The sequence below is a fragment of the Gobius niger genome (assembly GCF_951799975.1).
Source record: "Gobius niger genome assembly, chromosome: 10".
NCBI classification, from domain to species: domain Eukaryota; kingdom Metazoa; phylum Chordata; class Actinopteri; order Gobiiformes; family Gobiidae; genus Gobius; species Gobius niger.
The window spans coordinates 14,142,286-14,160,564 of record NC_136861.1 but is presented as its reverse complement, the minus strand read 5'-3'; the positions used below and the strand labels follow the sequence as shown (position 1 = coordinate 14,160,564).

General features: G+C 42.0%; 1 protein-coding gene across 1 annotated transcript in view; it reads right to left on the bottom strand.

Annotated features, from left to right (window-relative positions):
- Nucleotides 1–16,893, bottom strand: part of vat1 (vesicle amine transport 1) — a 64,596-nt gene extending 47,703 nt beyond the window's left edge. The window contains exons 1-2 of the mRNA XM_079564500.1: nt 16,254–16,893; nt 5,617–5,824 (exon numbers count right to left, since the gene is read on the bottom strand). Of these exons, the coding sequence (XP_079420626.1) occupies nt 5,617–5,824; nt 16,254–16,667 (622 nt within the window). The 5' untranslated portion in view covers nt 16,668–16,893. The remainder of the gene's footprint in view (nt 1–5,616; nt 5,825–16,253) is intronic.
- Between the last annotated feature and the right edge of the window lie 1,386 nt (nt 16,894–18,279).

Below are 18,279 nucleotides of genomic sequence, written 5' to 3'. Positions count from 1 at the left end.
CTTCAATGAAGGTTCTTGAGTCGTCTTCTGTACTCTGTAGTTGAAGTGTTGAACGTTTCGCCTCTCCTGCAAACGGCTTCGTGCACACTACAGTTCCAGCTCAGCCTGCAGCGCACATACAGAAGAGTCAAAGAAGCAATTTTTGTGAAGAAGGAGAATCCATCCATGAACAGGAATGGCGGACTTAGATTCCACTTGTCTCCACTGTACAGTAACCTCTTGCGGCCTAAGCCTGGAGGGCTCTGTCAGGCTAATGAGGCTGAAACTCAGCCCAGGACTGGTCAATATGCAGGTAAGAAGCAGTGATCAGCTGAGATTAGGGCCGTTCAGACTGAAACTCAGTTGTGAGTTAAGTCATTAGGACTTAGAACTACAAAGAACCATAACTACAAAGAAGAATCAACTTTGAATTGAACCAACAATAAATGAAAGTGTACCCCAGACTAAACCAAGACTAAACATGTCCCTAATCTGGACTAAATCAAGACAAATTAAAATATTTCATATCTGTCAAAAAGTATTATTGAAATCTTTTATTTATACATATTGTAACTTCTTGTGATATGTACAGTATATTACGTCCCTGAATACTGCGATATTAATTTGCCGATATATTGTGCTGGCCTAATTTTATGATTTAAGTTGCACACAATCCTCTAATATCTCCAGAGAAGTCGAGAGTTTGAGCCTCCCGGCCCTTTAGTGAATTCATCATCCCTCAGTGGTGCTGTCATGTAGTGTCCACAGATAATGGCAAACAGATGTAGTGTTACAGAGTGCAGACAACTCCACTGTCAGAACACTTAATGTTTCATGTCATGGATCCAGACTTGTGTTTTTTATTGCGGAGACGTCTCTACAGCTGGAGGAGCGACGCTGGCACTGCGCCCGAAATAAACTGGAGGACGAGGGAAAGTGTCCCTGGGTCAGTGTCTCTCCCTCACACATTAGACACACGGCAGGTGACAATACTACAGTCTGTAAACCACTACAAAATGTGCATTTATTATGCATTTCCAATACCATAGGATCTCTCAAAACACTGTACTGGGTTGTTTTTTGTTTTGTTTTGATGGGAACATCAGATCCGCCCGGATGCTCACACCAGGCAGAACAATTAGGCCATTAATTTTCACAAGCTAAGATTAGATTTTAAGGTAAACAAGGTGGAGGCAAGTTCAACTCCCTTTTTTTCCTTAATTTTGTTCACTTAGGGTTGCAAATGAGAAAATGACAAATATCAGCTTCCATCTGCTTTGATCTGGTTGATTTGCTCTGGATGCCCTCATTACAAACCTTTACTCTATACACATTTAACATTGTTTTCGTCCAACTGGCTCCACACGCCTTTGATTGCTATGAGCTTGCGTCCAACTGCGTCTCCAAAGGCGAACTCGGAGCCAGTATTCAATTATCTGCCTCTCCTCCTCCACATATTCCCCAAAGGAGGATATCTTTCCCCAAAACAAAAATGAAGACCGGCTACATTTGACTACATCTGGCTCCAATGCATTTTTATCAAGCACTATATTCTCTCTCGATATACGCCCTGAAACAGGTGTGTTCACTCCCTAGATGCCTCTTTTACTCCCACTCAACATGACCCTTGACCTTTCAGTGCAGGTGGCAGGTGCAGCAACACAGGCCCGTAGATAAATCCCCAAACTGTAGCTCGTACAGTGGAAGAGAAAGGGAATTTGTCCAAAGAAACATAACTTTTACAGGGAAAGTGTTCGTAAATTAGAGGTGCAGAAAGCAAAACATTTAGTCAAGTGCTTCAAGTGCCTCCTTACGCAAATAATAAAAGGTCACATTTAGAGATTAAATATTGTGGATTGATTCAATTTGGTCTGTTACATCATGCAGGGAGGAGGCGGCAAAAGTGGCAACAAAACACACACTGTAGAAATGTTCAATAACTGTCTTCAAACCGATACGCTCAATTACAGCTGGTATGGCATTTCTGTACTTTCCCCACAAATGACTGTCTTTACAAAGTTGAAATAATGATATAAACCCGATAACAGTCATTTTAACAGGTACAACTAGTGTTTCCTTTCTATTTCAGTATAAATATTGAAAGTGATTTCACCTGGGAAAGGCTCGCGACCCACTAGTTGAAAACCACTGGTCGAGACTCTAGGTCCAGGGGTTGGCAAGTTTGTGTCATAGAGGGTTGATTTTCTTCATCCCCAAATCGCCAACGGCCAATCCTCCCAATTGTAGTCTCAAATTGTAGCCCAAAGGAAAGTGAGTGTTGTGCATCATAAATTACCAAATGGAGTGTTTTGACAGGGAATTTTAAAGATATTGACGGTGTTTTTTTGCATTTTCAGTACTCAAACAGGTATTTCATCTCTGATTTGGGTGATACTAGTTCTCCGAATTAGAGCTGCACATATCCAGCTTTTTTGCTTCCGATACCGATACTGGGGTTCTGTTCTTACCTGAGCTTAGACGAGTTAATGCGTACCTGTCTGGTCTTTGTGCGTGCGCTCAGTCACGCGAAACGACCAAAGATGTTGTTAGCATTTGGCCTCTCCCAATATATTCCTATAGATATATCCTATATATACGCTCCAAACGGGGTGAAGTTAGAAGTGACCAAGCTCTTCCATGGGCACAAAGACCAGACAGGTACGCATCAACTCAGTATGGAAAAACAGCGGCCTGTTCCTTTAACTGATACCAAGAGACTATCTTGACAGTGAATTCTCCAAGTTCTGCTCTTCAAAATGACATATGCATATTCACTTATATTTAGTTGGTGATAATTGTGTTTTTAAGCGGTGAGAGCATAACTGGTATCGGTTCAGTGTCAGATATTTGTAGCATATACCCAATATAGTATATTTTCCAGTATTGGCTCCGCTCAGAATCATCTTTGATGTCTGAGTTTGCATGCTGGCGGACCTGACGATGCCTAACCCTAAGCATACCATTTCCCAATCTAGTCAACGTGGCTGGTGATGAGCTGTGGCACTCCCTGGTGAAACAGTGGGTAGTCAGATGACAAAAAAAACAAATCCAGTAAGATGAAGGGAAATAATATTTATGGATCACTTAAATAGGTGAAAATAAAAATTGTTATATTGTTAATATGCTAACATCGTGTTTATAACAGCAACATTGGCAAGAATTATAAAATGGCAAAACCTCCCAAAACATTCACAGTCATTTGCACACTTTTATTGGAACATACTTAAAAAAAATACGATTTCTGCACTTAAAAGGATAAAGCAGAACACATCCGTCTATAAACAGCCATAGCAACAGAAAGAAGCAAAACCATCAAGAAATCCACTTAATAAATATGAACTTTAAATGCCCACTTTCCACCAAACACTGAAAACGTATTGGACAGTAGCTTGAGGTTTTGTTCAGCTTGATTTTCTTTTCTTCAAAAACTGTGTCTCAAGAGCAGAAGTAATTAAAACAAAAAGGGCGTGACTTGGCCATTGCGTCGTCAGACTGCAGAGTTTAATTCCAGTGGATTACAGAGCTCAGTAACATGACGACAGATTGGGGGCATTTTAGGAAGACGCGTGAAATAAAGGCTCAGGGGGACTTTACTTCGGTCACTTTAATGACGACATGCCTCTTAGAAAGCAGGACATGGAAAGTGGTAGTCGAGCAAATCTACAAATAAGTGATTGCAATGAATTTGTTATGTGCAAAGAGGAAGCACATTACATAACACAGTCAAAGAAGAGATGTACAATTAGAATAGCTTTGAAACTAAAAGTGCAATAGTTATTTTCTTTAAGGAAATGACATGAAAACACAGTTCGATTACTGATCAGAGCGCTATCCCCAAAGCTGTCTATTACTTAGAAACTAGCATTTTCTTTTTCTAAACAGGGCTGCAGCAAAATGCTTTACCCCCCATTGTTTCAAATTACCATCTTTCCATCCTTTTAGCATCTTATTACTGTGCTGTAAAGTAAAGTGTGACCAAAAAAGCATTTATTAACAAAGGGTACGTTCAGTAAAAGTAGAAATCATCTTCATTTATGTAAATATCGACATCCAGCTGCAGTCTAATAGGCATTCTCTGCCCGTATCCGATTATCAGTAATATCAAATTGCATCTATTCTGGCTGCCAATTCAGGAGGACTTTTAAACCTGCCAGGAAGCATTATCAACATAAAGTATGTAAACCAACAAAATACTGAGGGCATTCTGTCGTTTGGTGGAAGGAAGCTTTTAGTGTAATTAGATCAAACTGTCCTATTAGTGAAATATTGCATGGATTCGTGAATGTTTGAGCCTCATTGGTGAAAGTGAATGTGTACATGTCGTATCGAAAAAAAAGTTGGGTGAACCTGAATTGAGTCACAATCTCAGATGAGGGATGAGGGCAGGAGAGAAAAAAAACAACTTTTTCTTCAGACTATTAAAAAGTATAGTAGTGTTGTACCCCATTTTTGTTTGTTAAAATGTAGTTCACAAACTCACTATAGATACAGATGGTGGAATATGAACATACTTATCACACACAAATAAAGTCAAGCCTAAATCGGGTCCATATGGATGCTATTTCACAGCGGATTGTTCGAAAACGGCAGTCGTAGCTAGCGTTAGCTTGTAGCATGATGTTAGCATTCTCTGTTATTTATGTTATCATGGGCTGTTGAACTACTTTGCTGCTCTCCATGTCTTTGTATCTTTATTGAGTAGAAAACAACTGGTATGTTGATGATTCAGCATTTGTTAAAGTAGTTTTTGAAAAATTGGCGAAAGTTTATATTTTTCTCCTCTTCGTTTTCCTCCTCAACTGCTTCAAACATGACCATATATGGGCAATTCCAGAGATGCCATCTGTATCTATATCAGGTATCTCATTGTACATACGATATCTTTATCCTCTTATTATAACTTATTTGCTCAGGAGCCAGTTTTTCCTATTAATTGCATTACACTTTCACGAGTAATATCTAAATAGAAAACGTATGAATTACAAAAAATATCATTAATATAATTGACTGGGTCCATGATCTCTTTGTATGACACCACAAACCTCCTAAAACACTAAATAATTTTACCTGCCCCCACGTAATGTGCTCTGTAACAATCTATGATAACTTGTACCTATTTAGTACGTACACAATGGAATAACTTGTATTAGTACTTTACAAGTACATAATGTAATAGAACACAAGACCCTCACGGTTAGGGTTTAAGATTAGAGTTACAGTTCGGATTATGTCTTATTACATTATGTACCTACAAACTACAAATACCTATTATTCCATTGTGTATCTAACCCATAGGTACAACTTATTGCACATGTGTAAAAGTGTTACAGCTTTTTTTCCACTGTGAGATCTTGAGGCTTATAGTTTTGACCGTGTAATTACTAAATATTATAGACTTTTAAGATTGTATCGCCTTTGGTGTCTGTACTTGATCAAGCCAAACAGCAGCAAATGCTCAGCTACTAGACAGTCCTCTTCACAAATAATTTCAATCAGAGCCATTCCAGATTGATTACAGTGTTCATTTGATCTGCTTCATGTGATTATGCACTTTGTTTGGGGAGATTACCAGATCAAACATTCACATTGTGATTCACATTGTTCGAAAGCAGAGTGTGGTGTCTGTGTGAGCCGTACCTGCAGCAGCGTGGATGAGGACGTTCTGGTTGGGCCTCAGGTGCCCGAAGTCGAACAGCATCATGTAGGCGGTGATGTAGTTGACGGGGAACGCCGCGGCCTCCTCGAAACTCATGCCGTCGGGGATCAGGAAAGTGTGGTTCACCGGAGAAACCACCACCTCCTGCCACAGCCCGAACCTGCTCAGGACCATCACCCGATCTCCGACCTGCAACACCGGAGAGGAGACGGTAAGAAAGAGGAAGTACAGGTCGGGACTAGCCTGGTTTTACCAGACCCTCGTACTCATTGCGTTTCGTACAAAGGTCTGGACCTTCACAATTGAGCTCTGTTATCAGGTGGGAGGGGTGAACTCCTTTGAAACGATTGGATCCGCCGCCATTGCCAAACTACAACCAGCAAATGTGGCGCAAATGCTTGACGTCATCGACAACACCCGCCTCTCCCGCTCGCTGAATGGTAGAACCGATGTAACACAGCCACTGAGCTCGGACCCAGACATACATGTAGGGAAATGATAATTGACCAGAGTTTACGGATGGTCGGGACAGTTGTTGGTAGGGCTGCTCGATTATAGAAATAATAATAATCCTGATTATTCAAAAGATTATTTGCTGCCTTAAAAAAAATCTTATTAAATGTATTATTATTTAAAAAACAACAACTATGGACTACATTTATTTGGACAATAAAAACTAAATCTATAAGATAGACCTGCCCGCTGCTGGTCAGCCCTCACACCTGTCCAACAGAGCCGTGGCCTGATGACATCATCATACAGCGCTAATGTTTTTATGTTGGACCAAAGCATGAAATACGAAGGGAACAAAAACAATCATCTCAGCAGTATGAAATAATAAGAATTTGCTTTGAGCTCCGTTGAGATCTGCTCCTGAAGAAGAGTTTTAGACTTTTCTACTAAACAAAAGCAGTGCCTGGGCTAAGGATATCGAGGCTTCTAAACAACTGTTCTCCTTTCATCACAAGGTGAGCACTGAACAGTGGCGTTATCTCAATAGTTAGGTATAAAAAATATTAGTACGATATTATTTACAGTTCTATCACACTGCGCTGGTATTTCAGGTGATCAGACGCGCTCACACAAACCGCGCAGGACGGACTTTTTGCGCTTTGGATGGACGAGCGGGAGGGCATCCTTAAAAATCTTTTTTTCTCGATTATGCTATTTTTGTGATCGTCTAGTGTAATAATCAAAATCGTAATTGAAGTTCGATTAATTGCACAGCCCTAGTTGGTGGACGTAAAATGTGTATTTCAATTATATTTTGCTTTCTTGATAATGGTTAAGAGATATTTTCACAGACCATCTGAAAGAAGCTCAAAATGTGGGAATATTTGAGATAAGTTTAGGTTAATGTGTTTCTCAAAGAGTTCCCTTTACAATAAGTTAAAAGGGTCAGTTCTTAGAAAGATAAGGCTGTAATTATATTCCACAGCTTTCCATTAGTAGTCCATTAGTAGTACTAATTTATTCCATTAGTGTTTGCGGTCTTTTGTGTTGGTTCCTCATCTTTAATGTACTCATTGGTTTAAGTGTGCATATCTTCAGAACACTGTTTTACTTTCCCTTCCCTGTGTGAGTAAAGATAAATAAATAAATGAAGCCAATCCAAAATAAAAATAAAAAAATGAAACCCACAAGACTTACATGTTGTTGTGCTGGACCACGCTTACTACAAAAGACATTGGCGCTTCGATTCCCCGTGTGGCTTCATTGTGTGATCTGCCATCTGCCCCACTGCATTTGCAGCCCAGAACGATGGATATGTGCTCGCACAGGAATAGCACGCCTAAGCGGTTTGTGGTTTCCTTACAACATTGCGAACATGCAAACAACTGGCCACATCACTCCCTCAAAAAAAGAAATAAATAAATGAAGTGTGCAAGCAAAAACAAGCGAGGCATTGAAGCGAGGGGCCGAGCGCGAATTGGTAACCAAGGCAGCACTGGTTTTAAAAAGAAAAATACTGAACCGCTGAGGAATTAGGTCAGGGATAAAGCGGTCAATTTAACCAAGCAGCTACTATTGGAATTGTTTTTGTCAGGGCGCACCGAGGGAATGTTTCACGCTGAAAAGTCCTGTAGAGAGAGGCCACAACAAAGGAAACCGTGCTACGACTGGGAGTAGCAGGAGCAAAGGGGTTGAATTTAGGTGCTCAATGTACAATACCCCAACCCACTGGAAAGAAACGGTTTAGTTAAGGGAATTTTCTACTGGAGGGTTAAGGCATCAACATTGGTTTGTGGAAGGTAGATGTTGACTGTGTTAAAGTTTTATTTGTTTATCAAGCAATTTGCTGGAGGAAATAAGGGGGAGATAAGCAGTTTGTTTGAGCTTTGTATTGTAGGTTGGTGGCAAAGGAGTGGTTAACCTGTCAGAAGCATCAGCGGCATTGAAGGATGGTTCAAATGCAGAGGGCTTATTTCCCTACAGAGTGGCGGCACAGTGTTTAGCGCTCAAAGGTTGACTGTAATGTTAATATCAAGTCTATTCCAGGGGCTGGCTGACCTGGGTCCAGATCCGGACCTCGAGAGGCTTGAGTCTGGACCCCAAAGCCTTTACATCCTCTCTATATACTTAAAATCTCAGGCTAAATTGAAGCAGGACTAAGTATCTCATGCCCCTAGAGGTCATAAACGCAACTGCAGGTGTCGTAGCAAGTAAAGTTTTTTTTACATATTGATTGTCCGTGAGAGTAAATACTACGCTGAGAGAAAAGGCGAAGGGAAAGAGGGATATTATACATCCAATTACGCAATGGAAATAACTTTTTTCACTCAAACTTGGCTGTAAATTCTGTTTAAGTGGCGTTGCCCGAAGTTAGCTTTGCCCGTTAGCCTGTTAGCTTCTTCTTCGTGATTCCATTAGTGCAAATTGGTTTTCTGGCCAGAGACACCAGGGGGAGATGAAAGACCCCCCCAATCATCCCATTAACACTTGTATCACCCCCAGAGGGACTTCGAAAACAATTTATTAAGGTAAACAAGTTACTTAATACTGCTTTAACAATTATTTAATGGACAAACTGTGCTCATGTTTTACATTTTTAAGAGCAATGACTGCACATGTCCGGACCCTGGACATATGTCGAAAGTTACGAAAGTAAAGTTTGCTGACCTCAAACCCTGGTCTATTCTATTCATGTTTTGCCTATAGGGTTTATTAGACCGGAATGCAAGCAGCGTGAAATGGAGGAGAGAATGGAGGAGAGAATCTCAGACAATTTTTGGGCCGGGTTTAAAGTCAAGCCAGAGTGATTAGCATTTCGCAACAATAATCTGTCCTCATGCCTCCTTTGCATTGTGGATTCTTATCACCTCCGCCCTCTCAATCAGGGGTGTCCAAACTTTTTTCACTGGGGGCTGTATACTGAAGTGTATCCATACAGCACTCACTGTAGAGTGATTAAACTTCTCCAGAGTTGTGTGCCAATTCAATAAGAAGCCTGAGTGTCAAGATTGCTCCGAGGGCTGCATTTGGTCCCAAGGCAGCAAATCTGGAGCAGCCAGCTCAATACTTGAATATTTCAATATATATGGACTAACCAACTCAAGCTAATCAGTTGACATTTTAATTTTGTTGACAGAAAAACCAATACCTGATGTGTTTTCAAATCACTTCCGTGGAACCAAATTTGTCCATGGATGTCCCAAACGGTTTCCTATTGATTCCGTATTATGCGATTCTTCACTGTCGCTGTCCAGTGGTAAACTTCCTCTGCGCTTGCCGTCCTCCAATCAGAAGCGTCCACTCGAGGGACACAGGAAACAGGGACGAAAGCATTATTATAAGCCACTTCCTGTTTTGTTGCCCGGCCTTATCCGAACCCGCGTCGCAGAGCCCTCGCGAACTCCATCCAGCCTACACACTTCACCTCTTCCCCTCTTTCTCTTTCACTTCCTGTCTGCTTTCCCCAAAATGGAGCGTCTTCCTTCCTCCAGCCCCTCTTGTCTTGTCTGTCTCCCGGTCTCCAGACAACTTTTCAGCAAACTTCTACGTGACGAAACATTATGACAACTGACAGGTGAAGTGAACGCCGCAGATTCGTCATGGTTCCTGTCAGTGGGTGGGAAATATTTGGCAGTAAGTGGACAGTTTGGGCCAGATGATGTGTTTAAAAGACAGAAGCAAGGGGGGCACGCAAGAGTCTGTCGTTAAAGACCCTAAGTGATTGCTTTTAGAATGAAATATGTACTACTACACTCACACAGCCATATTACATCGTAAAATTGATAGACTTTGAACTTCATTTTAGCTTTCCCCAGTTCTGATCATTATTTTTGTTGTCACAGAGCGTTGTGACTCATGCGTTTATCGCTCTCACGCCCCTTGTTTTGTCACTCAAGTGTGAACCATCATCTCCCCTCGCCTTCATCGAAAACACAACACCAAAGGCTCCATCTTTTAATCTGACAAGGCTGTGCTCTCATCAAAGTCCCCGCGACATCCTTCCTGATGGCTGAACAGGAGACAAGCTGTGTCCTCTTGGAAACAGACTCTCAGTAATGGTCTGAAAGTGGCTAAAAGTCCATTCTCTTCCATCAGAGTCATGACCAACACCATTCGATACCGGGCTGGAGTTTATAACTGTAGCTACTCTAGTAAATTGTCTGGATTGACATCTCTCTTTTCTGTCATAGGGAATCTTGTTCAGATTGTGGCACATTTTGACATTAGTTATGCATTAAATTAACATTAGCCTTTAGCTTCAAGACAAAAAAAAACATAATAAACACAAAACAAAACCCCTCTGGCTAAAGCAGAATTAAGTAACTTAGGGTTAGGGTTAATAAGCGCCACTGCAGATGCCATAGCATTTTGGGTTTTTTTACTCATTAATTGTCTCTGAGAGTAAATATACGCTGACAGAAAAGACAAAGGGAGGGAGGGATATTGTACATCCATTTACACATTAGAGATATTTTTTTCACTCAAACTTGGCTGTAAATACTGTTTAGGTGACGCTAGCCTTTGTTAGCTTTGGCCGTTAGCCTGTTAGCTTCTTCTTTGTGTTTCCATTAGTCTGTGTTGATGACTCCGACACGGAGACAGGAAAGCTGCAAGAGTGGTTTTCTGGCCAGAGACACCAGGGGGAGATGAAAGACCCCTCAATCATCCCATTAACACTTGTATTACCCCCAGAGGGACTACGAAAAGGATTTATTAAGGTAAACAAGTTACGTAGTTCTTCTTTAAGCATTTACACTATATGAAAAGTGATCATCTGCCAGCGATATGTTGTCTGCCTCGGAAACTTTTATTTTGATGAGACGCAGCTAACTTCGAATAGCAACAAAGCTAGTGCAGGAAGCAGCTACGAGCACAGGAAGTTAGCCGGGACTAGCGTGATGTTTCTGTGCCTAATGTGTGTTAGTCGGTGTTAGCTAGAAGCTACAGTAATAGAAGTAGAATAAAAATAAATAATAAATAAATTTGAATGGGTTTAGCAACACATTTGTTCAGTTCAGTGAGTATTTTGATTTATCTCTCGTCTCTCAATGACCCCAGAACATTTTTAAACTATATTTTAGAGGAAATTATATAATGCTGTTTATTGGGTTCGGGAAACTGTTTTGGTTGGTTCAACAGTTCAAAAGTATTCCTACAAGTACTCATTTAAACATCAAGCACTTCCTTTAATGCTTTACACAACATTACCAGCATGACATTGACGTAACTTATGCTTTTGTGCAATGAATGATGATCCACTTCTCTAAAACCAGATTTATCCCTTTAGCGGAGCGCTCACCGTAACTCATATAAAATTTTAATGCATCAGCAGCTACTTTTCAATGCCTTAAGTAGTTTCAGCGCTCGAGTTAATGTCAGGGCTACAAGAGCGGACGATTCAAGGCCAGACAGCCGGCCCCGTGACACCAATGTTGCAATATCTCCTCAGCAGTGTGACACAATGACACTTGCATTTCCCTTATCTATAAACATTCCACGAGAGGTGGTAGGAATCCGACGCCGCTGACTAAGAATGCTTCATAGTCAAATGAAGAGTCTTTATTGGACGGTGATTCAGTTGCGGGGCAAGAGGTCATTTGAGTCAGCTGCTTAGTGGCTCGAAGCTTTTCTGACATCAGCAAAAATATCAGAAGCAGGGAGAAGATTTCTGATAAATGGTTTCCCGTAAGGTGTGAGTCAAATGGGAAAAAAACTGAAACAAAGAACATGTCCGAAAAAGCAGCATCACTGGGTCATGGGTAACAAGAGGCATGTGAATCAAAAGAGCCGCACAGAGCTACTTATGCTTCCAAGACACTTGTGTAACTGTGTGACTTAGCGGGATTTACTTGATTATTCTTTAGTTTTCTCGAGCTTACTCTTAATCTCTACACTGTAGTTTCCTAACAGTCTCCAGATTGTGTTGGAAGTATGCAGAACAAAAAGAAAATGCAACTACAATGTGACTCATCAAGCGTACGTATATGCAGGAAATATAGACAGTCTCTGGTGAGCTACTTGGAAAGGGCTGGAGAGCTACTGGTTGGAGATCCCTGATTTAGAAAGATCAATTTGAAACTTTTGCAGTTGCTTATGAGCATAAATATGGGGGGAAATTATTCTATATGAAAATAAGGCATTTCCTGCGCAATTGTTGCCTGCATTTGCTACTACTAGCTATATTACTACTTATATTAGCTGGAAAATTACCAGGGACCCTACGCACCCATCACACAGTCTCTTCACGGAAATGCCTTCAAGGAGGAGACTGCGGAATCTACGGGCCAGTTCCAGTCGACTGATGAACAGTTTCATACACAAGGCCATCGGGAAGCTGAACTCCCTGACCTCCCTCCACCCCTCTTCCCCTCCCCCCGCCCCACAATCAAGAATGAGAGAAAGATAATTTCAAATCACTCACATGGTTTGACAAATAAACATATCTTGAATCTTGAAAGCTGACTTAGCTATTTGGGAAGCTCATTTTTAAGCCAAATAATGTATGACAAATTAATGGGAATTGTATCATGCCAACTTTAACACTTTGTTTGTTTAGTTTTTATGTGTTAAATTTACTATGCAGTACATAATACTTAACCCACTTCACTAAGGACGATTTCCAACGCGATTTGTACGTTGTATAGCACCATGGCCACGCCCTGCCTCCTCACATCTAAATCTGGAACAGCACTTCTGCACTTGACCGCACCTCCAATTATGTAAATTATCAGATCACACGTCAGAACAGATCCATCACCGACAGCTAATGCGGACAGACAAGATCTTCCAATAAATACAGTATGAACAGGGGATTTTGAGTCTGGTCCGAGCACATAACACACAGATTCATTTTTTTTTTTTCATCATAATTAGTTTCCATTTTACTCCTCAAAGGCCAGACTACACTTTAAATAATGATGAGCTGTTATCGTCAGAGGATTAGCTGCAGAAAACACCATTCCGATCGATTAAAAGTTGACTAAATGCACAGCCCTAGCAGTAAACCCCTTTAAGTATCATGCGATGATAATTGGGTTTTGACTTTAAGATGAGCATGAGAAAGGGGAGGAAGCGGGGATAAAGGAAATGCCAGACTGACAAAGCGGGTCGTGGGGAGGTAATGGAGAACATATGCGGGTCATGGAGCGGCACATCTCTAATGCTGTCTGTGCTGGACAAAAAAACAAAAATGAAAAGAGAAAGTCTGCAGTGTGAAAAGTGCTGATGGTGGGCGTCAGGGGTAAACTGGTGTGAGGTTTCCATCTCCTCTCCCTAACCCCCTCCCTCCCTCCCTCCCTCTCGCTCTCCCTCCATACTCTGCTGCTCTGGGGTCATTTCAGGTTAAGGGACCGTAGTGAAACTTCAAAATGACAGACTACAAAACAGTTTTTCCCGGGTCTCAGGGGAACAGTTTAATTATGTAATGGAGGATGATGTAAGATTTTACTTTTTCTTTTTTTTTGTCTTGATGTTATTATGAGTATAAATAACAAAAATTGCGAGCGATGGATCCAAAGTGTTGAGTCACGCTTGGCTTGTAATGGTCACCCCACACTGATGGATTTACTATTTCTGTTTGACATTTTTAGTGCAACAATTGGGGAAAGGAAAAACTAAACATGGCTCATCATTGCATAACATGATGCTTGAAAAGTGCAGGTTTGTATTAAAGGCCAATTTTAGGCTTAGTTCATGGACGTTTAACAAAACCCAAGCCTTATTTGGAATCACAATAAATCTATAATGTTAAGATAAAAAATGAATAAAAGACAAAGTTAATATTTTCCCTTCAAAGGAAAATGACTGTATTATAAGCGTAAAGCTTTACAATATTCGGCAATTGCATGACATACATTAAGAACAAATTATGGATCCTGAAATGAACAATTATACTACAAGAAACTACACAGTATAAATAGGTGTAGAGTGTTAGTTCTTGTCGCATTTCCTCATTTGACAAACACAAGTTCTCTTGTTATACTCTGGCCTTGGCTCCATAGGAAAACATCACAATTGATGGACATAGTTTGTGAGATTTTAAGACTTTCCTTTTGCCCACACCATTATTGTCCAAATCTTGTCCCAAAAGGCCGCAGTCCTTTTGTGAAGGTTCAGTGAAACGTCATCATGATGAAATCACTATCAATCACATTTGACCAACTGCTGTGTATGTTACATTATCTAATTAAGTGCCATTCATAGTTATCAGCGGGGAGTATTGAGTTTTAGACACACCCATAACTTATTTATGCAAGTGTGCGTTGGGCAGAGAGAGATTGGCCTTCTTGAAAAGCCTGTGCCATCGGGGTCAGCACATTCGCTCCGAGGCGGCTGCCAAAAGATCTTGGAGATCTGCGCCCATTAGGGAGATTGGCTCTTAATGGTATAAGCTTATGCAGGTTGGAGCTCAGGATGGAGGTCTGAGGGGATGTGGGAGTGATGCCCTGTGCTGTGTGGCCTGTCTGTGGAGTCTGACCTTTCTATTCCTCTGTATTTACTGACAAAGTGCTGATTAATTAATCATATGTGCACTGGTTAATGGTTACGCACCTGAATTAACAACACTGTTTTGACAGTGATGGTCAACTGGCATAATTTCACCTTCCCAGAAATGTGAAATCTAGCCTTCATGAGCTGAGGGCCACTCCCATCAGGGCCCTATTCACTCTGTGAACGCTTACAACGCGAACAACGTATAGTCCGAGGTATAGTATAGAAGTGTGAACATGTAGTGCTCTAAAGCGATGTGAGTCATCTTTGTACATGTGTATTATTAGTTTAATTAGTAGAGACGTTGCCATGGAGATGCCATGCAGCATCAGACAGCACCTCCTCCATGACTCATCACGTCAGAAATGGACAAACAGCTTGAGTGACCACACCATTCCTCGTGGTCAACACCAAACAATAGTTTGATTTTTTTTTATGGACGCGTTTGGTTTCACTTGGACAAATGTCTCCAAAGCACTCCAAGATGTGGCTTTTTGTGATGTCTGGACATTTTCTGACCATGACGGACCAAATCTGTCAACAAAGAGCGCAAATTATCCCACTGCTCTCAGCACGCGGTCAGAGCGCCGCGCCTCGCCCTTTCCGCCGCGCGCGTGCGAGCAGTGCTGTTCCTCCCGGTAACAAAAGGAGTCGGTAACTCCGCTTTGTCACCGGTGTCAAGTGCGCTGCGCCGACACGAGAGGCGCCCAAGCGCGGACTTTCAAAATAAGCTCTATTCTTGCCCATTATTTCCTTTGGGAAGCGTAATGGATCTCTGTCCACTTTATCCACACCGTTTCCATGGTTACCGTTACATAAGAGCCCATCCATCCATTTGTGTGAGAGAATCCCTTTATACAACGCAGTTTTAGCCAAGATAACACAATCTGAGCTCGTTTAGCCTGAATGAGGAGGCTGAGGCTTTAACACTGAAGACGGGGTAGGCTTTTAGATTTCCGGTTGCCTTGTGGCCAACTCCCTCTGACTTGACGCACCGCACATCAAAGTGCAGCGCTCAGTGCCGCTGCGAGGGTGGATCGCATCCCACGGATTTATGTGTTTATTCAGACATGGAAACTTGCAACACGCCGCTGTGTTGCGCACTTTCAGAGAAGGCACTTGATCTTGGATACGACTTTGCATGAACTGATCCAAGTTAATGCTGTGCGTAAAAGCGTCACAGTGTAAAACAAGGGGAGAGGGGCGACGCCTGTTCTCCATTGCCATTGTGATAAATTTATGACACGAAGACACTTCAATACGAAATCGTCTCCTCATCTTAAATGTACAAACTGAACTGTCCTTATACACATTATTTCAGTCTGTGCCATTTGATTTCATTGTGCCAACAAGTGTCCTCTTTCTCTATGAGGCGAGAGGATGAATGGAACCATACAGCCCATACTCATTGACCAAGCTGCATTTAGGGCTGTTCTAATCACTTTTGCATTAGGCAACAGCGAATTACACGGGCAGGGCTATTAAATCGCCTATTTCAAATGAGTTATCAAGCTTTAAAGCGCTGTAGCTACATTGTCTGTCTGAGCGGCTTGACACGCCCATGTCCATGTGAACAACTGTAGCAGCTCATCCAAAAATATCTCATGATATCAAGCCCCCTTAACATTAAAAATGCCATAGATTATTCATGTAAGAGGGTGCTTTGTGTGCTTACTTTTCTGTCGGTAACCTCCTCGCCAACTGCCTCCACGACCCCGGCGCACTCCATCCCGGGGGTGACAGGCGGGGAGGGCATCCGGTCGTAGAGCCCCTGCCTGGCCATCAGATCCGCGAAGTTCAGCCCGCATGTCTTCACGCGCACCTGGACCTCCCCGGCTTTGAGCGCGGGCTTGCCTTTCTTCACCTGCAGCTTCACCTTATCGTAGCCCCCGTACCCGGTGAGCACCAGCGCGCGGTACGTGAACGCCTCCTCCTCGGGGGCCTTCTCGGTGGCGGCTGCCGGGGTCGCCGCTGCCTCCGCGGCTTCGGTCTTCGCGGGCTCGGACTTGGGCTCCTCGGCAGGTTTGGTCTCCTGTTTCTGGTCCACGGCGTTTTGCTCTTGAGCAGGTGCTGCGTCCTCTCCAGACATCGTGCAGTGCGAGATGAGACAAAAGACTCAAAAAAAAGAACTTCTGAGGTGTTTTCTTGTCGGTGTTCTTGTTGAAAGTTTCTACCGGTGTTGCTGCCGTGGACGGGCTGGAGCGAACTGTGAGTTGGAGCGTGTTTTCAGCAGTCTTGCATGGAGACGCAAACCCCGACGAAATGGGCTGTTGAGTGGCCAGTGGCTGTCAGCGCCGCGCTCTGCCTGTGTGTGTGTGTGTGCGTGTGTGTGTGAGTGTGTGAGTGGGACGAGACAGAGGCTGGATGGAAAACCCGGAGTGTAGTTCAATCGACGGAATGGAGCGGTTTCTCTTATAGGGCTTGGCTCTGTCGGGGTGGTGGTTAAACCTATAAGCCAATGTTGCATCAAGCAGTGAATTGCAAAAAAATATATCCCCAGACTCATTGAACTTAAGGCGAGACACTGCAGGTGAATAGGGGAAAAAATTTTTTTTTACAGATATCAATTTGAAACTGTTGCTGTCGATCACTGGCATACATGTGAGGAAAAAATACGTTGCAAGTTTTCTGTCATTTTATCTTTTCATATAAGAACAAGGTGTTTTATGCCTAAAAATGCCCCAAATTTCACATCTTTTCGGCGACAAAATCTGAATAATGGATAGAGCTACATTCAAATTTATGGTTCGATTTATTGATGAATGCGTTGCCAAGACTTTTTCAGAGGGGATTTGGGATTTCTTGTTTAGTTTTAAAATAAGCTGTTTTTTAGTGGAAAATTTTGTAAAAAAAATAATTTTTGCCTTATTTTTTGACATTCAAAACTCCATAAATGGGGCTTAGGGATTAGATAATAAAAAATTCCTCTGAAAAAATCAGTTGTTCAGTCCAAGGCTGGAAAATTTGAAGTCTTTAGGTCCGACTGACGTGGACATAGTGTCGCCACAATGTCAGAAAAATGTGTTTTGAGAAAAAGGCCCTTCAAATTGCATTGTCCCATATAAGTCTATGGGAGAACATTGAATCGGCGCAATATTTAAACATGTTATTGTGAAGATTAGGTATATTTTCTGTTTCTGGGTGAAAGCTTATATGTTCTGAGACCAATTTGGCCCAAAACCTGAAAACTGAAAAAATTGAGTTTTGCCTGTAGTGTCTCCCCTTAATCAGTGCGTCAAAATGAAAAGGCGAGTGCACTCTTGCTTTTGTTCCAATATGAATAGACTGGTTTAGTTCGAAGTTTAGTTCACAGGGGCTATTTGTCAGATTTTTCCCTAGAGTTTGTAGCTCATCAACAGAAAATCCCACAAGAGTCAGACCTGCATCATAGGGACTATACAGAGTTCCTCCCCCTACATGTTCCAACAATGTCCTAATGTGTAGAATGAGCCCAGACCTATTCACCACAACTGCCTCTATAATCCTGCTCTGTCACTCAAAAGTGTGTTACTTCGGGTCCAAAGTGCTGTCATGCACGAGCTTAATATAAAGATTGCAGTTACGGGTAAGACCTGAGGTGGCAGTAGTGAGCATAAAAATGACCAAGTTGCATCTAACCCCTTTAAATGAAAGCTTGAACCCTTCACTTGAAGTGGACCTCGCTCTCTTTCTTCTACCATATTGCGATAAATAGTTATTAA